General features: G+C 38.3%; 2 protein-coding genes across 3 annotated transcripts; one reads left to right on the forward strand and one right to left on the reverse strand.

Moving 5' to 3' along the window:
* The first annotated feature begins 1,473 nt into the window (after window positions 1-1,473).
* FTSZ2-1 (Tubulin/FtsZ family protein) lies at window positions 1,474-8,129 on the forward strand. 2 transcript variants are annotated; one of them, XM_078591103.1, is made up of 8 exons: window positions 1,474-1,595; window positions 3,725-4,384; window positions 4,564-4,863; window positions 4,970-5,060; window positions 6,521-6,645; window positions 7,269-7,361; window positions 7,527-7,595; window positions 7,881-8,129. In XM_078591103.1, the coding sequence occupies exons 2-8, from the start codon at window positions 3,755-3,757 to the stop codon at window positions 8,010-8,012; spliced, it is 1,440 nt and encodes a 479-aa protein (XP_078447229.1). In that variant the 5' UTR covers window positions 1,474-1,595; window positions 3,725-3,754; the 3' UTR covers window positions 8,013-8,129. The 2 variants fall into 2 exon arrangements, with proteins under 2 accessions (XP_078447229.1, XP_078447228.1); XM_078591102.1 differs by having other exon boundaries at window positions 1,491-1,595; window positions 3,587-4,384.
* A 1,438-nt stretch (window positions 8,130-9,567) lies between these two features.
* On the reverse strand, window positions 9,568-13,141 carry EMB1345 (Transducin/WD40 repeat-like superfamily protein). The gene is made up of 10 exons (XM_078591331.1): window positions 12,837-13,141; window positions 12,096-12,242; window positions 11,770-11,991; window positions 11,156-11,220; window positions 10,994-11,059; window positions 10,836-10,904; window positions 10,357-10,419; window positions 10,120-10,189; window positions 9,904-9,987; window positions 9,568-9,817 (listed from the first exon to the last, which is right to left on the reverse strand). The coding sequence occupies exons 1-10, from the start codon at window positions 13,026-13,028 to the stop codon at window positions 9,749-9,751; spliced, it is 1,047 nt and encodes a 348-aa protein (XP_078447457.1). The 5' UTR covers window positions 13,029-13,141; the 3' UTR covers window positions 9,568-9,748.
* Between the last annotated feature and the right edge of the window lie 3,295 nt (window positions 13,142-16,436).

Raw genomic sequence — 16,436 nt, forward strand, 5'->3', positions numbered from 1 at the left:
GTATTAAATGTCACTAGAATCAAATGAACAGTGGTGTTCAACTAACCATATCTCAATGATCTCAACCTAAAAATTGGAATTCTCCATATTTCTAAAAACTATTATTTATAGATGATTTTTATCATTTTTTCATAATATCACACAACCCTACTGAAATATTTATCCCAATATTTGATCCTAATGGTTATACCCCTAAATAGAAGCATAATACCCTCAAATTTATATATAGCTTCAACCTCTCTTCAGCATTTGTAAGGGCATGAGATACAGTGCTGAATGACCACAAAGTTTCTTGGTCTATATCTTTAATCCACATTCATTTTGAATGAAGGGTTTAAGCAAGCTCTGGGAAAAAAAGCAGTAACAAGCATTAAGATCTCTCATCAATAGTATAATTTCCTTAAACACCATTACATTGTCAATAATCTTATTTATTATATGATGATGTGAAACTCCATGCAGTACATAAATTTGGTTAAACTAATCATTATTTGATTCTTTATCGTTGGAAGTTTACAAGGGCATTATATTTATAAGGTAATGAATAATTTGCATAAGTAAAAACGTTATTTAAAACTACTTTATTGATGAATTATCGGTGAATCAATTAAAACACCCAATGATTGAAATTAACCTAAAACCTATTCAGTTAATTTTATATTTTCCTCAAAGTGCAGAGAAGTAATCCCGTGGACGGATGTAGAGAAGCATTCGTCCCGTCCGATTTACTCATCCGTACATAATCCTGTTGAGTATTGGCGAAAATACTATACATTAATAAGGTAATGAATAATTTGCATATGCAGAAAATTTATTTACTTAAAACTACTTTATTGGTGAATCAATTAAAGCACCCAATGATTAAAATTAATCTAAAACCCATTCAGTTAATTATAGATTATCCTCAAAGTGCAGAGAAGTAATCTTAGGGACGGATGATGAGAAACATTTGTTACGTCTGTTTCGTCCATTCCGTCACCCATCCATAAACCTAGTAATTATTGGTGAAAACAGTATATATTAATAAGATAATGAATAATTTAGATGCGTAGAAAATTTATAAACTTAAAACTAATTTATTGGTGAATTATATGCGAATCAATTCAAACACCCAATGATTGAAACTAACCTAAAACGTATCCCAGGGACAGATGACGAGAAGCATTCGTTCCGTCCGTTCCATCGTCCATCCATAAACCTAGTAATTATTGATGAAAACACTATATGTTAATAAGGCAATGAATAATTTGCACAAGTAGAAAATTTGTTTGCTTAAAACTACTTTGTTGGTGAATCAATTAAAGCACCAAATGATTGAGAATAACCTGAAATTTAGTATTTCCTCATTGCGCATAAAAGTAATCCCAGGGACGGATGACGAGAAGTATTCGTTCCGTCCGTTACGTCGTCCGTCCAAAAACCTATTAATTATTGGTGAAAACATTATATATTAATAAGTTAATGAATAATTTGCATAAGTAGAAAATTTATTTACTTAAAACTACTTTATCTGTGCGGTCAGAGCCCTAGTCGACGAACACTCATCAGTTCTTCCAAATCTCTACAGCAACTCGCCTCATCAGGCATTGTTGAAGGTAATGGTTCTCTTTCCTCCTCCGATTCCTCAAATTTCTTCCTGTTCATCATCTGTAGAAGATTCGAGATTTACAGTCATCGATGGGTACTTTTCTCTGTTCTTCTTACTTTCGCTTCCTCATTGTTTTCTGTTTCTACCTCAAATTTCCAATTGTCTTCCCTTTCGCTTACTCAAATTCAGGTTTCCCTTTCCTCTTGTTGTCTCATTCTGCATTTTTCTTCTCCGATTTCTGGTTTTCTCTTTGTTTTCTCTAATGACGCTGACGTATATCCCTTTGTGGGTTTCATTTGCTACTTCTCTTGAATGCTATTCTTTTTCCTGGGTTTTTCTTACTCTCCGAATTGTACTCGCTTTCCGGTTTGCGTCTTGTTTTTCTCTCACTCACTCACGTCATTCCACCCTCTCTCTCTCTTTACTTTAAGTCTCATTCTCACTCTAACTCTAACAAAGTCTCACTCTCACTTTGATTCTCAACTCTTACTTTAAGTCTCACTCTGATTCTCAATCTCATTCTTCCTCTCAGTTTCACTGTCACTCTCGCTATAACTTTGTCTCATTATCACTCTTACTCTAAGTTTCACTCTCACTCTAACTCTAAATCTCAATTTCACTCTCACTCTAAATATAAGTATCACTCTCACTCTAACTCTAAGTCCCAATTTCACTCTCACTCAACTCTCACTCTAAATTTAAGTATCACTCTCACTCTCAACTCTCACTCCAAATTTAAGTCTCACTCTCACTATCATTCTAACTCTTAAGTCTCAATTTCACTCTCACTCAGCTCTCATTCTAAATTTAAGTCTCACTCTCACTCTAACTCGAAGTCCAAATTTAAGTCTCATTGTCACTGTCACTTTCACTCCCACTCTCAACTCTCAACTCTGAACTCTCAACTTTCAAATCTCAACTCTCATCTCTCAACTCTTACTCTCACTGTCACTCTCATTCTCACTTTGACTCTCAACTCTCACTCAAACTCTAAGTCTCACTCTCACTCTCGCTCTTACTCTCACGCTCACTCTTACTCAACTGTAAGCCTCACTCTCATTTTGACTCTCAACTCTCACTCTAACTCTAAGTCTCACTCTCACTCTAACTTTAAGTCTCTCTCACTCTAACTTTATCTCTCACTCTCACTCTAACTTTTAAGTTTCTCTGTCATTCATTCCGAGCAGCCCACGAAGGTGTGACTTTCAAGACTTGTTTAGGCTGTTCTCTGTTCCATCATGTCCACCATTTTTTCAGCAGTTACCCTGGACTATTTTTTTCTTGTTGATATCCCTATCTCTCTATGTATCTTTACAAAAATCAAATGGAACCATCATAAGAGACAATGCTCTCTCTGTTAGATGACTGTTTTCTGGAGATGTCCTTTATGTTCATGTCTCAATTGTATGAAAATTATTAGGTTTGACTGTCGAGTAGCTCTGGGTAAGGGAAATAGTTTAGTGTCAGCACAAATAACCATATACAAATACTTAGCTAGATAACTCACTATTTTGACTTTTATTGACTTATGCTTATTGATCCCTGAACCAGGCCAACTTCAATCTCTCTACATGTCTCAATTTCTATTTATCGATGGTTTCTGCATGAATGAATAGATTTCTTTTGTTGGCGCTCTTAATTCCATTCCTTTATTATAAACTTCTCGTTGAGCAAAAATTCTATGCCACAAAATCCCACCCGTTTAGTTCTATGTTAAGTATATTATCATGGCAATGGGGTTGCATCTTATTAGTATAGCTTCAAAGCCTCAAAATTCTTAGCTCCCGTAATGGATTACTGCCTATGTATGTTTCTCTTCCTAGGTATCTGTGCTACGTTAGTTTATTGGTCTTTCTAACTATGAAGATGTTTCAAGTGAGATCTTGCTTGTTTTCATATAATTAATCTTCTCTCTACAACGATGGTTGTCCTTTTTCTGAAGCATATTTATTTGCGTTGACCCATTTGCTTCATGTTTCTCATCTTTGTCTATTGCAGGCTTGAACCCTTTTCATGAACTAATTTGATAGTTTAAGAGTGGAAATGCAACGCTTTACCTTCATGCAATATAATCTTCTGTTCAAGCTGGGACCTGTAGCCGACCAACTTTAAACTTTGTTTGTGGTTTCTTGACAGCATTTGGAGACTCTTTGTTGTGCTTACTTGATGGGAACTCAGACGGCATGTTTTACCCCTGTTGATGTTAGGATTTCAGTCGGTGTATCTGCTGTCCTCGGAGGAAGGTCATTGAATGATAACCGATTTAGCGGGATTAACTGGCCTCGATTAAATGAAGAAAGGAGCGGTGGCCCCGGCCCTAGTTCTCGGTTTTCTTCTGGATTTACTCCTTTGAAAGCATCTCTAAATAATTCTCGCAGCAATGACCCCTTCTTGAATTTACATCCCACGATCTCTCTGCTTAGAGGTGATGGGAACGAGGCAATTATTACCCCTGGAAAGGATAATTCAACAGAAGAAAATACCATTGGTGCTGCCCTGTCGAATAATTACAACGAAGCTAAAATCAAGGTTATTGGTGTGGGTGGGGGTGGCTCAAATGCCGTCAACAGAATGATTGAGAGTTACATGAAAGGGGTTGAGTTTTGGATTGTAAATACAGATATTCAAGCTATGAGGATGTCCCCTGTCTTTCCAGAGAATCGCTTACAGATCGGTCTAGAGTTGACTAGAGGGCTTGGGGCTGGTGGAAACCCAGATATTGGGATGAATGCTGCAAAAGAAAGCAGAGAATCTATTGAAGAGGCAGTTTATGGGGCTGATATGGTTTTTGTGACGGTAAGCCTTCATCATCTTCTTCATGCCAGTTTTTTTGCATCAATTTTATTCTGTGAAACTTATTTGCTTCTTTAAATATTGAACTGTGCTTCTGTTTACCGGTTTGCTTTGCCTGTATTTCTTAAAATGATGTAAAATTTTTGGATAGTCTCTGATCTTCCATGTTGACTTTGATCCAGGCCGGGATGGGTGGTGGAACAGGAACAGGTGGGGCCCCAATCATTGCCGGAATTGCCAAGTCAATGGGAATCTTGACCGTTGGTATTGTGACCACCCCATTTTCCTTTGAGGGAAGAAGACGTGCCGTTCAAGCTCAGGAGGGGATTGCTGCCTTGAGAAATAATGTCGACACGCTGATCGTGATCCCAAATGATAAACTTCTGACTGCCGTTTCACCATCAACGCCTGTAACTGAAGCATTTAATCTAGCGGATGACATTCTCAGGCAGGGTGTTCGTGGTATATCTGACATAATCACGGTCTGTATCTATAAATTCATTTGGTTTCTCGGCAGTTGGAGCTAAAGGATGAGATAATTACTGGTAGGCGACATGGTTATTAATCCATGGTGGCTTTATCCTGCAGATTCCTGGATTGGTGAATGTTGATTTTGCAGACATCCGGGCTATAATGGCGAATGCTGGTTCGTCTTTGATGGGAATAGGGACTGCAACTGGTAAATGTGCATTTTAGTCGTGTTCCTTATATTCGATCACCATATAGAGCAACATCCTTTTAGAAGAAAAAAGTCATTCATTTTCTATCCTGACATTTCTCTTCTTTTCATTCGTCATGCTTTTACTGCAATGCCTAAATGATTAGTTCATCGCTTGTGCTTCTCTGAATTCGAAAGGGTCCTGCATTCAACAGTATAGACAGATTCTTCAACCCTACCTAAGGACAGACGCATCTTTCCCCCTTCTTTGTGCTCCCTTTAAATAGGGGGGCCCTTCCTTTTGTAGGGCAGGTAGAAAGTATTATGCAATTTGGAAGCTCTTTCTCTCTTTCCCCCAACGTCCATGTCCTGTCTCTCTCCTTAGAAGGTCCTCTCCTTTGTGATTGTCTCTAGGTCTTTGTTTGCTTCTGCAGGCGTCTTGTCCCTGGTCAATTCCTACTTCCTCGCTTCGACCTCTCCTCTGACCATTCCTGTTCACCTTTTCATCCAGGGAACTCTTTCTAGCTCATCTCCCCTCCAAATTATTCCATTTCATCATCGCAATTATATGGAAGTCAATACGTCTGGCGAGGAACGCATCAGAAAGCTGTTCCACTGTTTGTGCATTGGGCTTTTGATCCATCATTGATTGAATTATTGGATTGTACAAAACAAATTGAATAATTGGATCGGGAAATGATTGGTCGGTACTGGGACCTATCAAAGAACGAAGAGGAGGCATCAGATAGCTGAATCCATACGTGCCGCGGAAGCTGCAGGTGCGCCTTTAAATTAACAGCATTGTGAGATGGTTACAAATAAAGGTAGAGGGCAACTCATAGAGAACTTTTTGGGAAGTCAAGAACTCAAGCGTGTCGCTGCGGAAGCGGAGATCCTCCAGCTAATGGAGGGGAGAGCGTATGATCTAGCCAGTCCTCTCAATCTTTTCTTATTTTCTTCTCATTCCTTTATGATATCTTCAGCAGGATCCAAGTAATTAAATTGTTTCCTAAATTGGAATTCCATAGTTCTTGAATGGGAGGTGAAATAAGGATTTTAGTTTTATTTGAGGTTTCTTCTGTATAGGATCACAGATCCTCTCACTTACCCTGAATCATGGATTGGTTCTACGGGTCAAACAAAATCCTTTTCTAGCAAAATCTGGGAAGTAAAATAATTGATCCGATCCTTCGTCTACCTATAGCAATGGTGTTCAACAAGTTGTATGGAAGGAGGATTTGGTTGGAAATTGGATGATCTTGGTGGAGAAGGGCTTTCGTGCGGTCTAGAGATTGTTTCTCAGCTGTTAAATTTGGTGATTGTGTTTTTTCTTTCTAAATTCGATATCCTTTATTACTATACAATTATTTTTCACTAGCTGCATATTATGGATCAAACAATTCTCCCAGAGGCTTAAATCCTTCACATTCATAATTTCCTGCGAAGGGCACATTATTCGAAACCATCATTTTTGCACGCAGGAAAAACAAGGGCACGAGATGCGGCTCTAAATGCCATTCAATCCCCTTTGCTTGACATCGGCATCGAAAGGGCCACCGGCATCGTGTGGAACATCACTGGAGGAAGTGATTTAACATTATATGAGGTAGGCATGTCCGACTAGTGGCCTCCCGTTTTGACAACGCCTCGTCATCATTGTCATTCATCTTGTTAGATTGATGACAACGATGTAGCCTCATCAAGGTCATTGTCCATCCTAGCTGAGGATATATGATAGGGGTGATGTGGATGGCCATTGGATGACAGAGTATAACTTATACAATTTGTTCCCTCAATGTGGCTCTCCCTCATCTCTGGGCATCCCCCATGACGATGGCAATTACAACAATGAGTCATCAGTCCTCATCATTTGTGGTTAGTGATTGCTGGAAGAATGTTGATGACAATTCTGTCATCATCTATCTTCGTCTGAGCAAGATTAACAAGATGATGAGAAGCGGCAACGAGACAATCATCATTAGCATTGCCATCATCAGCCTGTTGTAGAACGAGATTAAGATGATGATTTCGCCATCATCATTGTCGTCCTCGCAATGTTGACTCATCATCATCGTTTTGTCATCATCATCAGTGACACTATTCATCTGCTCGGATGACAATGACCGTGACAACTTAGATATTTCCACCGAACCTACCATCCAGTTCATAACCATAATCCCCTGACCGTTATACTTTATTTCTATGTAATTAATTTAATTTTTGAACCAGGTCAATGCGGCAGCAGAAGTAATTTACGATTTGGTCGACCCAAGCGCCAACTTAATATTTGGTGCGGTGATAGATCAGTCCATGAGCGGCCAGGTGAGCAAAAATATGTTTATTCTTGGATTCGGAAGGACTAGTATAGAAAAATTTTACATGCTAAATTTCATTGGATTATGGAACTGTTTAATAAGTATTTGTTGAGCATGCAATTTGGTTGGATAATTCCTGAATACTGGGAATATTACGCTCGAACCAATGCAGGTCAGCATCACCCTCATCGCCACTGGGTTCAAACGTCAAGAAGAGACTGAGGGCGGCAGAGCTTTGCAGGTGCCACATTAATATATTTTTCTTCCTCCCGCTCTCTCTCTTTATTTAAATTTATATATTTCTCTCTCTGGTTTGTCCCTCTTTATCACTTAAAGGCTCTCGCACGCTCTCTCTCTCTCATTCTGTTCTTGTCTCTCTCTCTCTCTCCCCCTCTCTTTTTGGGAGGGAGAGAGAGGGAGAGAGAGAGAGATTCCTTTCTTTTCTTTCTCTTCTTCATCTCTCTCACTTTCCATCTCTCACTTTTTTTCTTCGTTCATATGCTCTCTCGGCCTCGATCTTGTGCAGGGGGGCCTGTCGGATGGGTTGGGTTCGAGGCGCTCATCCGCGTCTCCGGTCGACGGAAGTGGCAGTGGTGGCGTGGAGATCCCCGAGTTCCTCAAGAAGAAGGGCCGCTCACGGTTGTCCAGGTTCTTGTGATCTTTGCCTCTCTCCCTCTCTCTCTAGACTTAGTTTACCCAGTCTTCTCAGAGTCAGGTACCAGAACATGTTCAACTCTTTCCAATTTTGTTTGAATCATAAGTTTTTCATAAATTAGTGCAGTTGTTATGTTAGAGAATGAAAATTGCTTCCTTTAGCTGTCTTCTCTGTCACTAGAACAATAATAATGTCGGATAATTCACTGGACAATAACTTGGATAGTCCAGGGGAGATCTATCAATTATTATCGACATCGTTTCTTTCACACTCTCTGCAATTTTATTCCTAATTAGCTTTCTCTCATGAGTCAGGCATTCAGGGAATGTGAAGGTTAGTCACTTTATAAATAACAGGTCATGAGATTTTATTTGTGTAATAATGGCAGTATTCGGCGTTGATGTTTGAAAAAAGATTTATCTTATAACTGGTTCTGCTTGAAATGTCCAAAATAGTGTTACACCCTGCTTCCCATTGTACCTCCACTGGAGCCTCTCAGTCTCTACTTGTAAACTTCAAAAATCAAAGTCCTTTTTGTCAATAGGGTACAACAAAAACTTTTAAACATAGGGCCAAGAAGTATTCAAGAATGCATGGCTTTGATTCAAATAGATTTTCTAAACAGGTTTTGAAGATCATTACTTGACATGATCTTATTTTTGAAGATTTTTGAGGACCCAGCTTCAAAAAAATGAAAAAAATATGTAGTTCAAATGCTTCACTATCTTTTGGTCCAAAAAATCACATTTTGGGATTTTTGTCCACCACTTGATATATTCAGTATCAGACTAATCTCTCTTTGTCAATTGGGATGGAACACAAGAAAGGAAAAAATTGCGATACTTTGATAAATGGATACAGAAGAACAACAACTTTGATTGTGGATAGGACGGGTGCACAGCCATGAAGACCAAATAAAGACCTACAAATTAATCATAATATATATTAGACCAGAACAAAATACATTTAAAAGACCATGTCCATTGCTCTGGCCATAATGTGACCATGTCATCCCCAAGGATTTATTTCACCAGTTCTCTGAAGGGGTATTTTTACATACAGTAGTTTCCATAATATAATTGAGGCCCACTCAACTTTTAGCCCTCAGTCTCCCTCAACTCTGTTCCCTTGAATCTGTCTCTCTATCACCATCTTTCAGGCAGCTGCTCTATTGATAGATCCCTCCCTCATCTCTAATTAATCTCCTAAGAAATATCTCTTCCTTGATAGACATAATCAACTTAGATAAATGAATCTATCAATTTCTTTTTCGGTTCCCTATTCGTAATCATCAATAATTCATTATATTGGTAGATAATCAGTAAAATTCAGTTTAATATTGGCAGGAACAGAAACTGAAATCCATGAGTACAGAGAGATACCTGTGTAAATAAATAGAAAGAGATTGAATAATGGAAATCAAGGAAGGGAAAGATTGGAGTCCACCTCAGTGAATTCAGGTAAGATTCTTCATCAATTCCAAGGGGCTCGTGTTGTAGGCGACTCCCTCGAGTGTTTTGGGAGGTTTATATCAGACAATCTAAATCAATTTCCAAAATCACCCCAAGTAACCTCTTAATCTCACTAATTCAGAGGCCCCCACCATTATTTTACACACCGATTAGGTTCCCATGAAAAAATTCAATGGCCTGGTAATGCCTTGATTAAAACAACGGCTGGTATGGTTTCAGCAAATGTAATAATGAAAAATCCTCTCTCCTCTCTCTAGAAAAACACGATCATTTGTAAGAGCATCGCCATATCTTGATGAGCCCATCATCCCCTCCGGATGCCAGCAAACTTTGGTCCTGGAATCCACACATATAGACGCATTCATACAAGTAAGGATTAATAATTTTAGTTTGAAACTAAACAGCAAGACCCAATAGCCGACCTTCGGGCTCCACCTCACTACGTTGACATCCATCTCATGGGCTTTCTCCTTCTTCAAGAGCATCTTGTAGGAAGGGCCATCAATCTGCAGTTCAATATATTTAATTAAAAGAACAATCAAAGATAAGGATTAGAAATTTCCATGCACAAGTAGCGAAAACATAATTATCAGAGAAATAATGTTCCAGCAAATATATCTGGAAGGCAATATACTTACAGCGCTGTATTTGTCCTCAGCAAAGATGCAAATGGCATCATCACCGGCTCCCGAGGCTATCAACCCTCCGCTGATAATGCACAAATTTTAATTAACGAGAAATTAAGTTTGGCTCTAACCAGGAGAATATAGTGTTTTTTAGAGGAACCAGGAGAAAAATGTTAAAAATAAAATAGCACGGAGAACCAAGAAACATAATTTTGAATTACCATGTTTACAATTCAAGTTATCATTTACCTTGACCAGTCCACAGAAAAAATAGTCCGTCTGTGAAAGCCGGAGAGTGTGCAGATGTGCCTCCTAAAGAAAAGATAAAAGAGCAATCAGCAAATAAATCCAGAATTTATAACAGTCTTAAGCACATAGCTACTCTTTCTGATGGGTGGTCAGAGATTGAGTCAGACTGGATCCGATCAAAAAGTTTGACTGATTGGTCACCCCTGATCGTAATTGGATCTATCTAATCTCATCTATCAGACAGGCTGGATCGATTGTGAATTAGTCCTCTCTCTCTCTCTCTCCAAATATAGAGGGTTCGGCAATTAGATAGGATACTTGTTTGGCCCTTATGGTATTCCGATCGATTAGATGGACCAGTTCAAGATCTGTTTCATTGACTGATCTGATTGATCAATTACATCGATCAATCCACACCTGAAATACACAATTATTTTAAAAACGACAAAATATAATATGGCATGGCATTCTACACTCACCAGGGGTCATGGCCATCATCACTTCCTTGGAGTGAACTGGTATCCCAAAACTTTAATGTAAGATCATCACTGCAAAATGAAAACTTCAACGTTCAAAATTTCTCATCTGGCACATTTGTAAAACTTCTTTCACCATGTGATATTGTCCAACTATGTACCTGCAGGTTACCATTTTGTCTCCCTTTGGGCTAAATGATAATGCCCACACTGTAGATGTATGGCCACTGAAAGAATGTGACGAAGAAAAACAAACCCAACATCCTCATTCAGCCATAAAAGTTAAAATTTGTTAAAGTTTAAAGATAATGTTATAAAATTACCCACTAGACTCCTCCAGGGTTTGGATACAACACCAATCATCAAGATCACCATCCTCTGCCCAAACCTGTTTGCGAGAAAATAAGATTTCATTAAGAACGATTTTGTTTAACTTAGAAGTGGTGAACGATGACGAATTTGTTGTTATTACTGTCATTCCATAATTTATTCATCCTCGTTATTTGGTATGAAAGGAATGGCGAGAAGATGACAAGATACTGACAGACTGATGACTATGAGATGACGAGATGATGGTGAGACAATGACCAGTCGATGAGGTAATGAGGAGGCGATGACGAGAAGATGATAAGATGGGGACGAGGTAATGATGAGATGATGACAAGAAGAAGATGAGGCAGTAACAAGATGATGGCGAGACAATGACAAAACAATGATGAGAAGATGACATGATGATAACAAGACCATTGTGAAGTGGTGATGAGACAATGGCAAGACAAAGCAAAGTCAACGACGAGATGATGGCGCAAGATGATGATGAAATGAATCGAATGTATGATAATCATGATTTGTCATCATCATCATCATCATCATCATCATCACGCTGAAAGGATCCGAACCCTAATTTCAATGAGAAAATTAGAAATAGACTGGACACCTTGATAGAGTTATCATAGCTAACAGACACCAGAATATCCAATGATGGGTGCCAAAGGACTGTTTTCACATCCTGAGAATGCCCTTGCAAGACAGACACACAGTCATATTCTTTGCCATCGTCCTGAACTTCCCAAATCCACACAGATTTATCGCGGCTACAAGTAGCAAGCAAGGACCCAGAAGCATTCCAGGCGACGCTCTTCACTTCATTTTCATGGCCCTGAAAATCCACCAAGAACACGATCATCAGTAAGAAAAAAAATGGGTTTTCTAAAAAACCCACCAAAAAAACTGTGATTTTTCATAAAATAACCCAATAAATACCTCCAATGTTGAGATACAATCGAAGTCATCGCCAGCATTTTCCCAGATGGCAGTCGTAGCATCAAAACTTGCAGTAGCCAACAATCTCCCCGAAGGTGACCACGCACAAGATCTCACCGTTCGAGTGTGAGTTTCATCCAGAACAGCCTACCGATCAATCAGAACACGGTTAGAAACTCATCGCAGATTGATCGGGAAGCTACGTTTCCAGAAGCATATGTGATAATGAATCCAAATTATAATTTACTTTGTGAATGAGCAAATGATAACTTATTCAATAATCGGTGGGTGGGTTAGAATTTCATCTCAGGTTGATCGGGATGCAACGTTTCCAGAATCATATATGATAATGAATCCAAATCATAACTTACTCTGTCCGTGAGCAAATGCTAATTTATTCCGTAATCGATGGGCAGGTTAGAATTTCATCGCAGATTTTTAGGGACGCTACGTTACAGAAATCATAAATTAAAGTTTATTTCAAAGACCCATGAGCAGGGAAGAATTTCATCGCGGACTGATCGGGAAGCCACGTTCCTAAAACCATAAATAACTAAAATTTATTCTCTCAATAAGCAATTGATAATTTACTCCACAGATAGATAAGAGGGTAAGACTAAAATCACAAATCCATGCGGATAATTACCTTTCCAGAATCATCAAACAAGGAAAAAAATGCTCGATTGGGGCAAAAACTCGATCAAACGCAGAGATTTGAAAGCGGGATTAAAGGAGACGAACCGTGCATTCCCATGAATCGGAGGACAGATTCTGCCGCCATATGCGGACGGTTTTGTCACCGCTGCAAGACGCCAGAACCGCCGGCGAGCCGTCCTGGCCGGCGGTCGGATGCCAGGCGAGATTCCACACTCTATCGGTGTGGCCTTCCAGCCGGCAGACCTCCTGAAGCTCCACGTCGCCTTCCATGGCCATCTTCGGAGAGAATCTCTCCTCTGCAGAGATGCTCCGACGAGGAATCTACGCTATCCGCTGCGGAATTTCAAGGGAGAAGATCGGCTTTAAAAATGTCGATTTGGTCGAATGAGTAAACTCTGACTTTAGGACTTCATAAATATATTCCATGATCCGATAATCTATAGGGTTTGACAGCTATGGATGACGTTAACGTTGACGTTGACTTCATTTTCAAAAAAATTAAAAATTAATAATTATTTTTTGAAGTCACAAAAATCATTACACTTAGGGTTTTGCGGTCCCGGTCTGGTCCGATTTTTTAGCAAAGACCGAAACCTTACCTAAACTTCGGTCTGCTTCCGGCCCGTTCTTGTTCGGTTCCGCTCCAGTTCAGACCGGTCCTGGTCTGGTCAGGTTGACTAGTCAATGTCAAAGTCAAAGTAGAAAACTTATGTTCATAGTAATGTCAAATATCTTCTACATCAAGTGGGTGCCCACAGATGGTCAAATAGAAACCTCTCTGTCGAGTTGTATTTTATTTTTTAAAAATTTTATAAAAAATATTAAATAATATACTTTCAGTTCCGGTCCGGTTAGACCCTTGGACCTAAACCTGTTTGACAAACGGGTCCACTTTCAAATGGAGGACCTATGGTTCCAGTTCGGTCCAGTCAAACCGCTCCCCAGTCCTAAATGTCCAACCCTAATTACACTCCCAATGGTTTTTCCTAAACACATGGTTCATCTTTATTTGTCATGAAGTCATAAGATCTCATAGACTTGTTAGATCTAAGGTCCTGACATCTCAAAGCTTATAAATATCCATAAATTGATCTTTGAAACTAGCATCCTTTTTCCTGAAATTCCTTAGATGCATGACCTTCGGGCTGTACCATTTACTCCTCCTCAAGGTTTTCATCGAGGAAATCAGTCTTGGCATCCATTTACTAGATCTCATAGCCATAGTGTGCAGCCATGACAATAAGGATTGTTATTGATATAATCATGGAAACAAGTGGGAGTGTTATGGTTTTTTAAAAAATCCACTTACATGACCAAAATCTTGGTATTTCTATATTTCTATTCATTAATTTATATTTCAGAAAGCTACAGGAGAGAATCCACCTGAAACAAAAACACTAGACCTTTCACTTAAATATATAGATATGCACAAAATATTCTTTATGAGTCAGTTTTAAAATAATGTGGAATGAAGTTACTGGATAAAATTCAATATCATATACAAAGATTAAGTATGTCTATTTAATGTTACAAAAGCCAAATTGTATCAGTATTAGAATCACGATCATAATTTTTTAACTAACTTGTATGGAACTAAATAAAAAAGCAAGTAGAAACACATTACTAATAAGAACTTCCAAGGAGAATGGACAGGGAGAGCACCTTGATTGAGATGTGAATTGGAATCCCCCCATTTTGCTTTTATCATATATTATTATCATGATAATCCATCTGAGTGTCCTTGAATTTTCCTAGGACATGAAACTCATCTGCTCTCTTAATTTAATCAGAATAATTATCAAATAATATTAATATGTTTAACTCAATGATCAGCCTTTATATCTTATGGTTAGCTCATTAAACTTTTAAATCATATTTATCTTGTTTGTCTTGTGTTTATTTTTAGTCAAGCTATTGCTGCTAATGTTAATAGGTTACTACTCTATGTGACATTGGTTTAATTATACACATATGTATATGATTCTCCATGACCGTATAAGAATTCATGAACATATTTCTAGGCGGTACATGTTGTGCTGCATGAGTCAAGAACGAATCGTGACTTGGGTGGAAAAAATTAGCTTAAAAGTAAATGAAAATAATTTGATGTATTATATATTAGAGAAGGGCACTAAGTAGTAATTGAAAACGAGTTTACGATCCAAAAAAAACTCTACAGTGTGCTATTTTTCAGTTTTATAATTTATTTTTTGAAATGATTATTCGGGGAAAAAAGGGGATCTGTCAAAGATTTGAGGAAAGTTTTGAAGATTTCATTTTGTATTTGATTTTTCCTTACTAATTAAACTCCTGATGTAGAACAGGGGCAAACCAAGGAGAACTATTTTTGGTTTTAATAAAATATGATATTCAAAGGTTCTTATGAAAGTCAATCATCACAATAAAGGTGCATGCTAAACTATTAAGCACCATATAACTTCTAAGAGAAGGAAACTGATGGAAGTAGTTCATATTTATATGGATAATGTATTTTTACATCTATGATTATTATATGGATATCATTATGATTCAAATTAGATCATTGAGAAGGGATCTTATTGATATCAGTAATTTTGAACTGACACAGTGAGAAATGAAACCCCAGAGTGTGAAATGTTACTTTTGATAGATATATATGTGTGTGCGTGTAAATATTTAGTTATATGTTTCACTTATAACGAGTGCCATCACTATGCTATTTACAATGATTAGGGTCCAGAAATATTATGACAACAGCGTCCAACTACATGTAATAACTTCACATCTAGTGTAGGATTGTATTTTGCTAGCAATCTTGGTGAATAATACAGAATAGATCGAACCCTCAAAGGTTACACCTTAGGGCTTCCCATTCGCTTACTTATTTTTTTAAAACTCATTCAGTAATTATGTTTCTTAACCATTCACTCAAGAGACTGAACAGGCCTCCCACAGTTGGCATTTTGTAAACAAAAAAGAGAGAAATAGATGAAAGACAGAATAAACTCACTATGAATTTTCTTGATCATGATGTGAACTATGAATTACCTTGTTTTCTAGGCAGCCAATGATGGGGAAAAATTCCAAAGAAAGGAGGTGAGAGAAATAAAGCTGCATTTATTAGGTTAGTATTTCTATGTTTATAGAACACTTTTTTTCACTTTCAAAGAGCTGCTGGTCCAATGGTCCAGCGAAATTTTCAGCCTAGGAGCCACTTAGTGCTCTCTCCAGCTCTCTTTTGGCATACTGGCCAAGCTGACAGTTGCTTTCTCAAATTTTTGTCGGGCGCCAGGCGGATCTGCATTTTAAGCCCTTGGACTAGCTTTTTGCCCCAAGATGGAGGGCAAGGATTCAATACACCAGGGAGATTTTTTGAGGAAGGTCTGGCATGTGATGAATTGTATGTTGGGCCTCCATGTTCTCCAAGGTTGCTTCCTGCTCCAGGCCAAATAGGGAAAAAGGGCCAAGAGTGCACTAAGGCAAAAGGGGGTCCATGAGGGGCCAAGGGGGCATCCCTCAATAGCTAAATTTTCAGTGATAAGTTCCTAAGTCCTGGAAAAGGTTAATCAAAGTGGGCTAGTGAAAATAATTTCATTTTATAAAAACATAGTGATGTTGGAACAATGACAAAATCAATGATAACATGCATATTTAAATGTCCAATTAAAATGGAATGATATGGATTCGGAAGGTAGAAAATAATAT

The sequence above is a fragment of the Wolffia australiana genome, chromosome 20 (genome assembly GCF_029677425.1).
Source record: "Wolffia australiana isolate 7733 chromosome 20, ASM2967742v1".
Lineage (NCBI taxonomy): Eukaryota > Viridiplantae > Streptophyta > Magnoliopsida > Alismatales > Araceae > Wolffia > Wolffia australiana.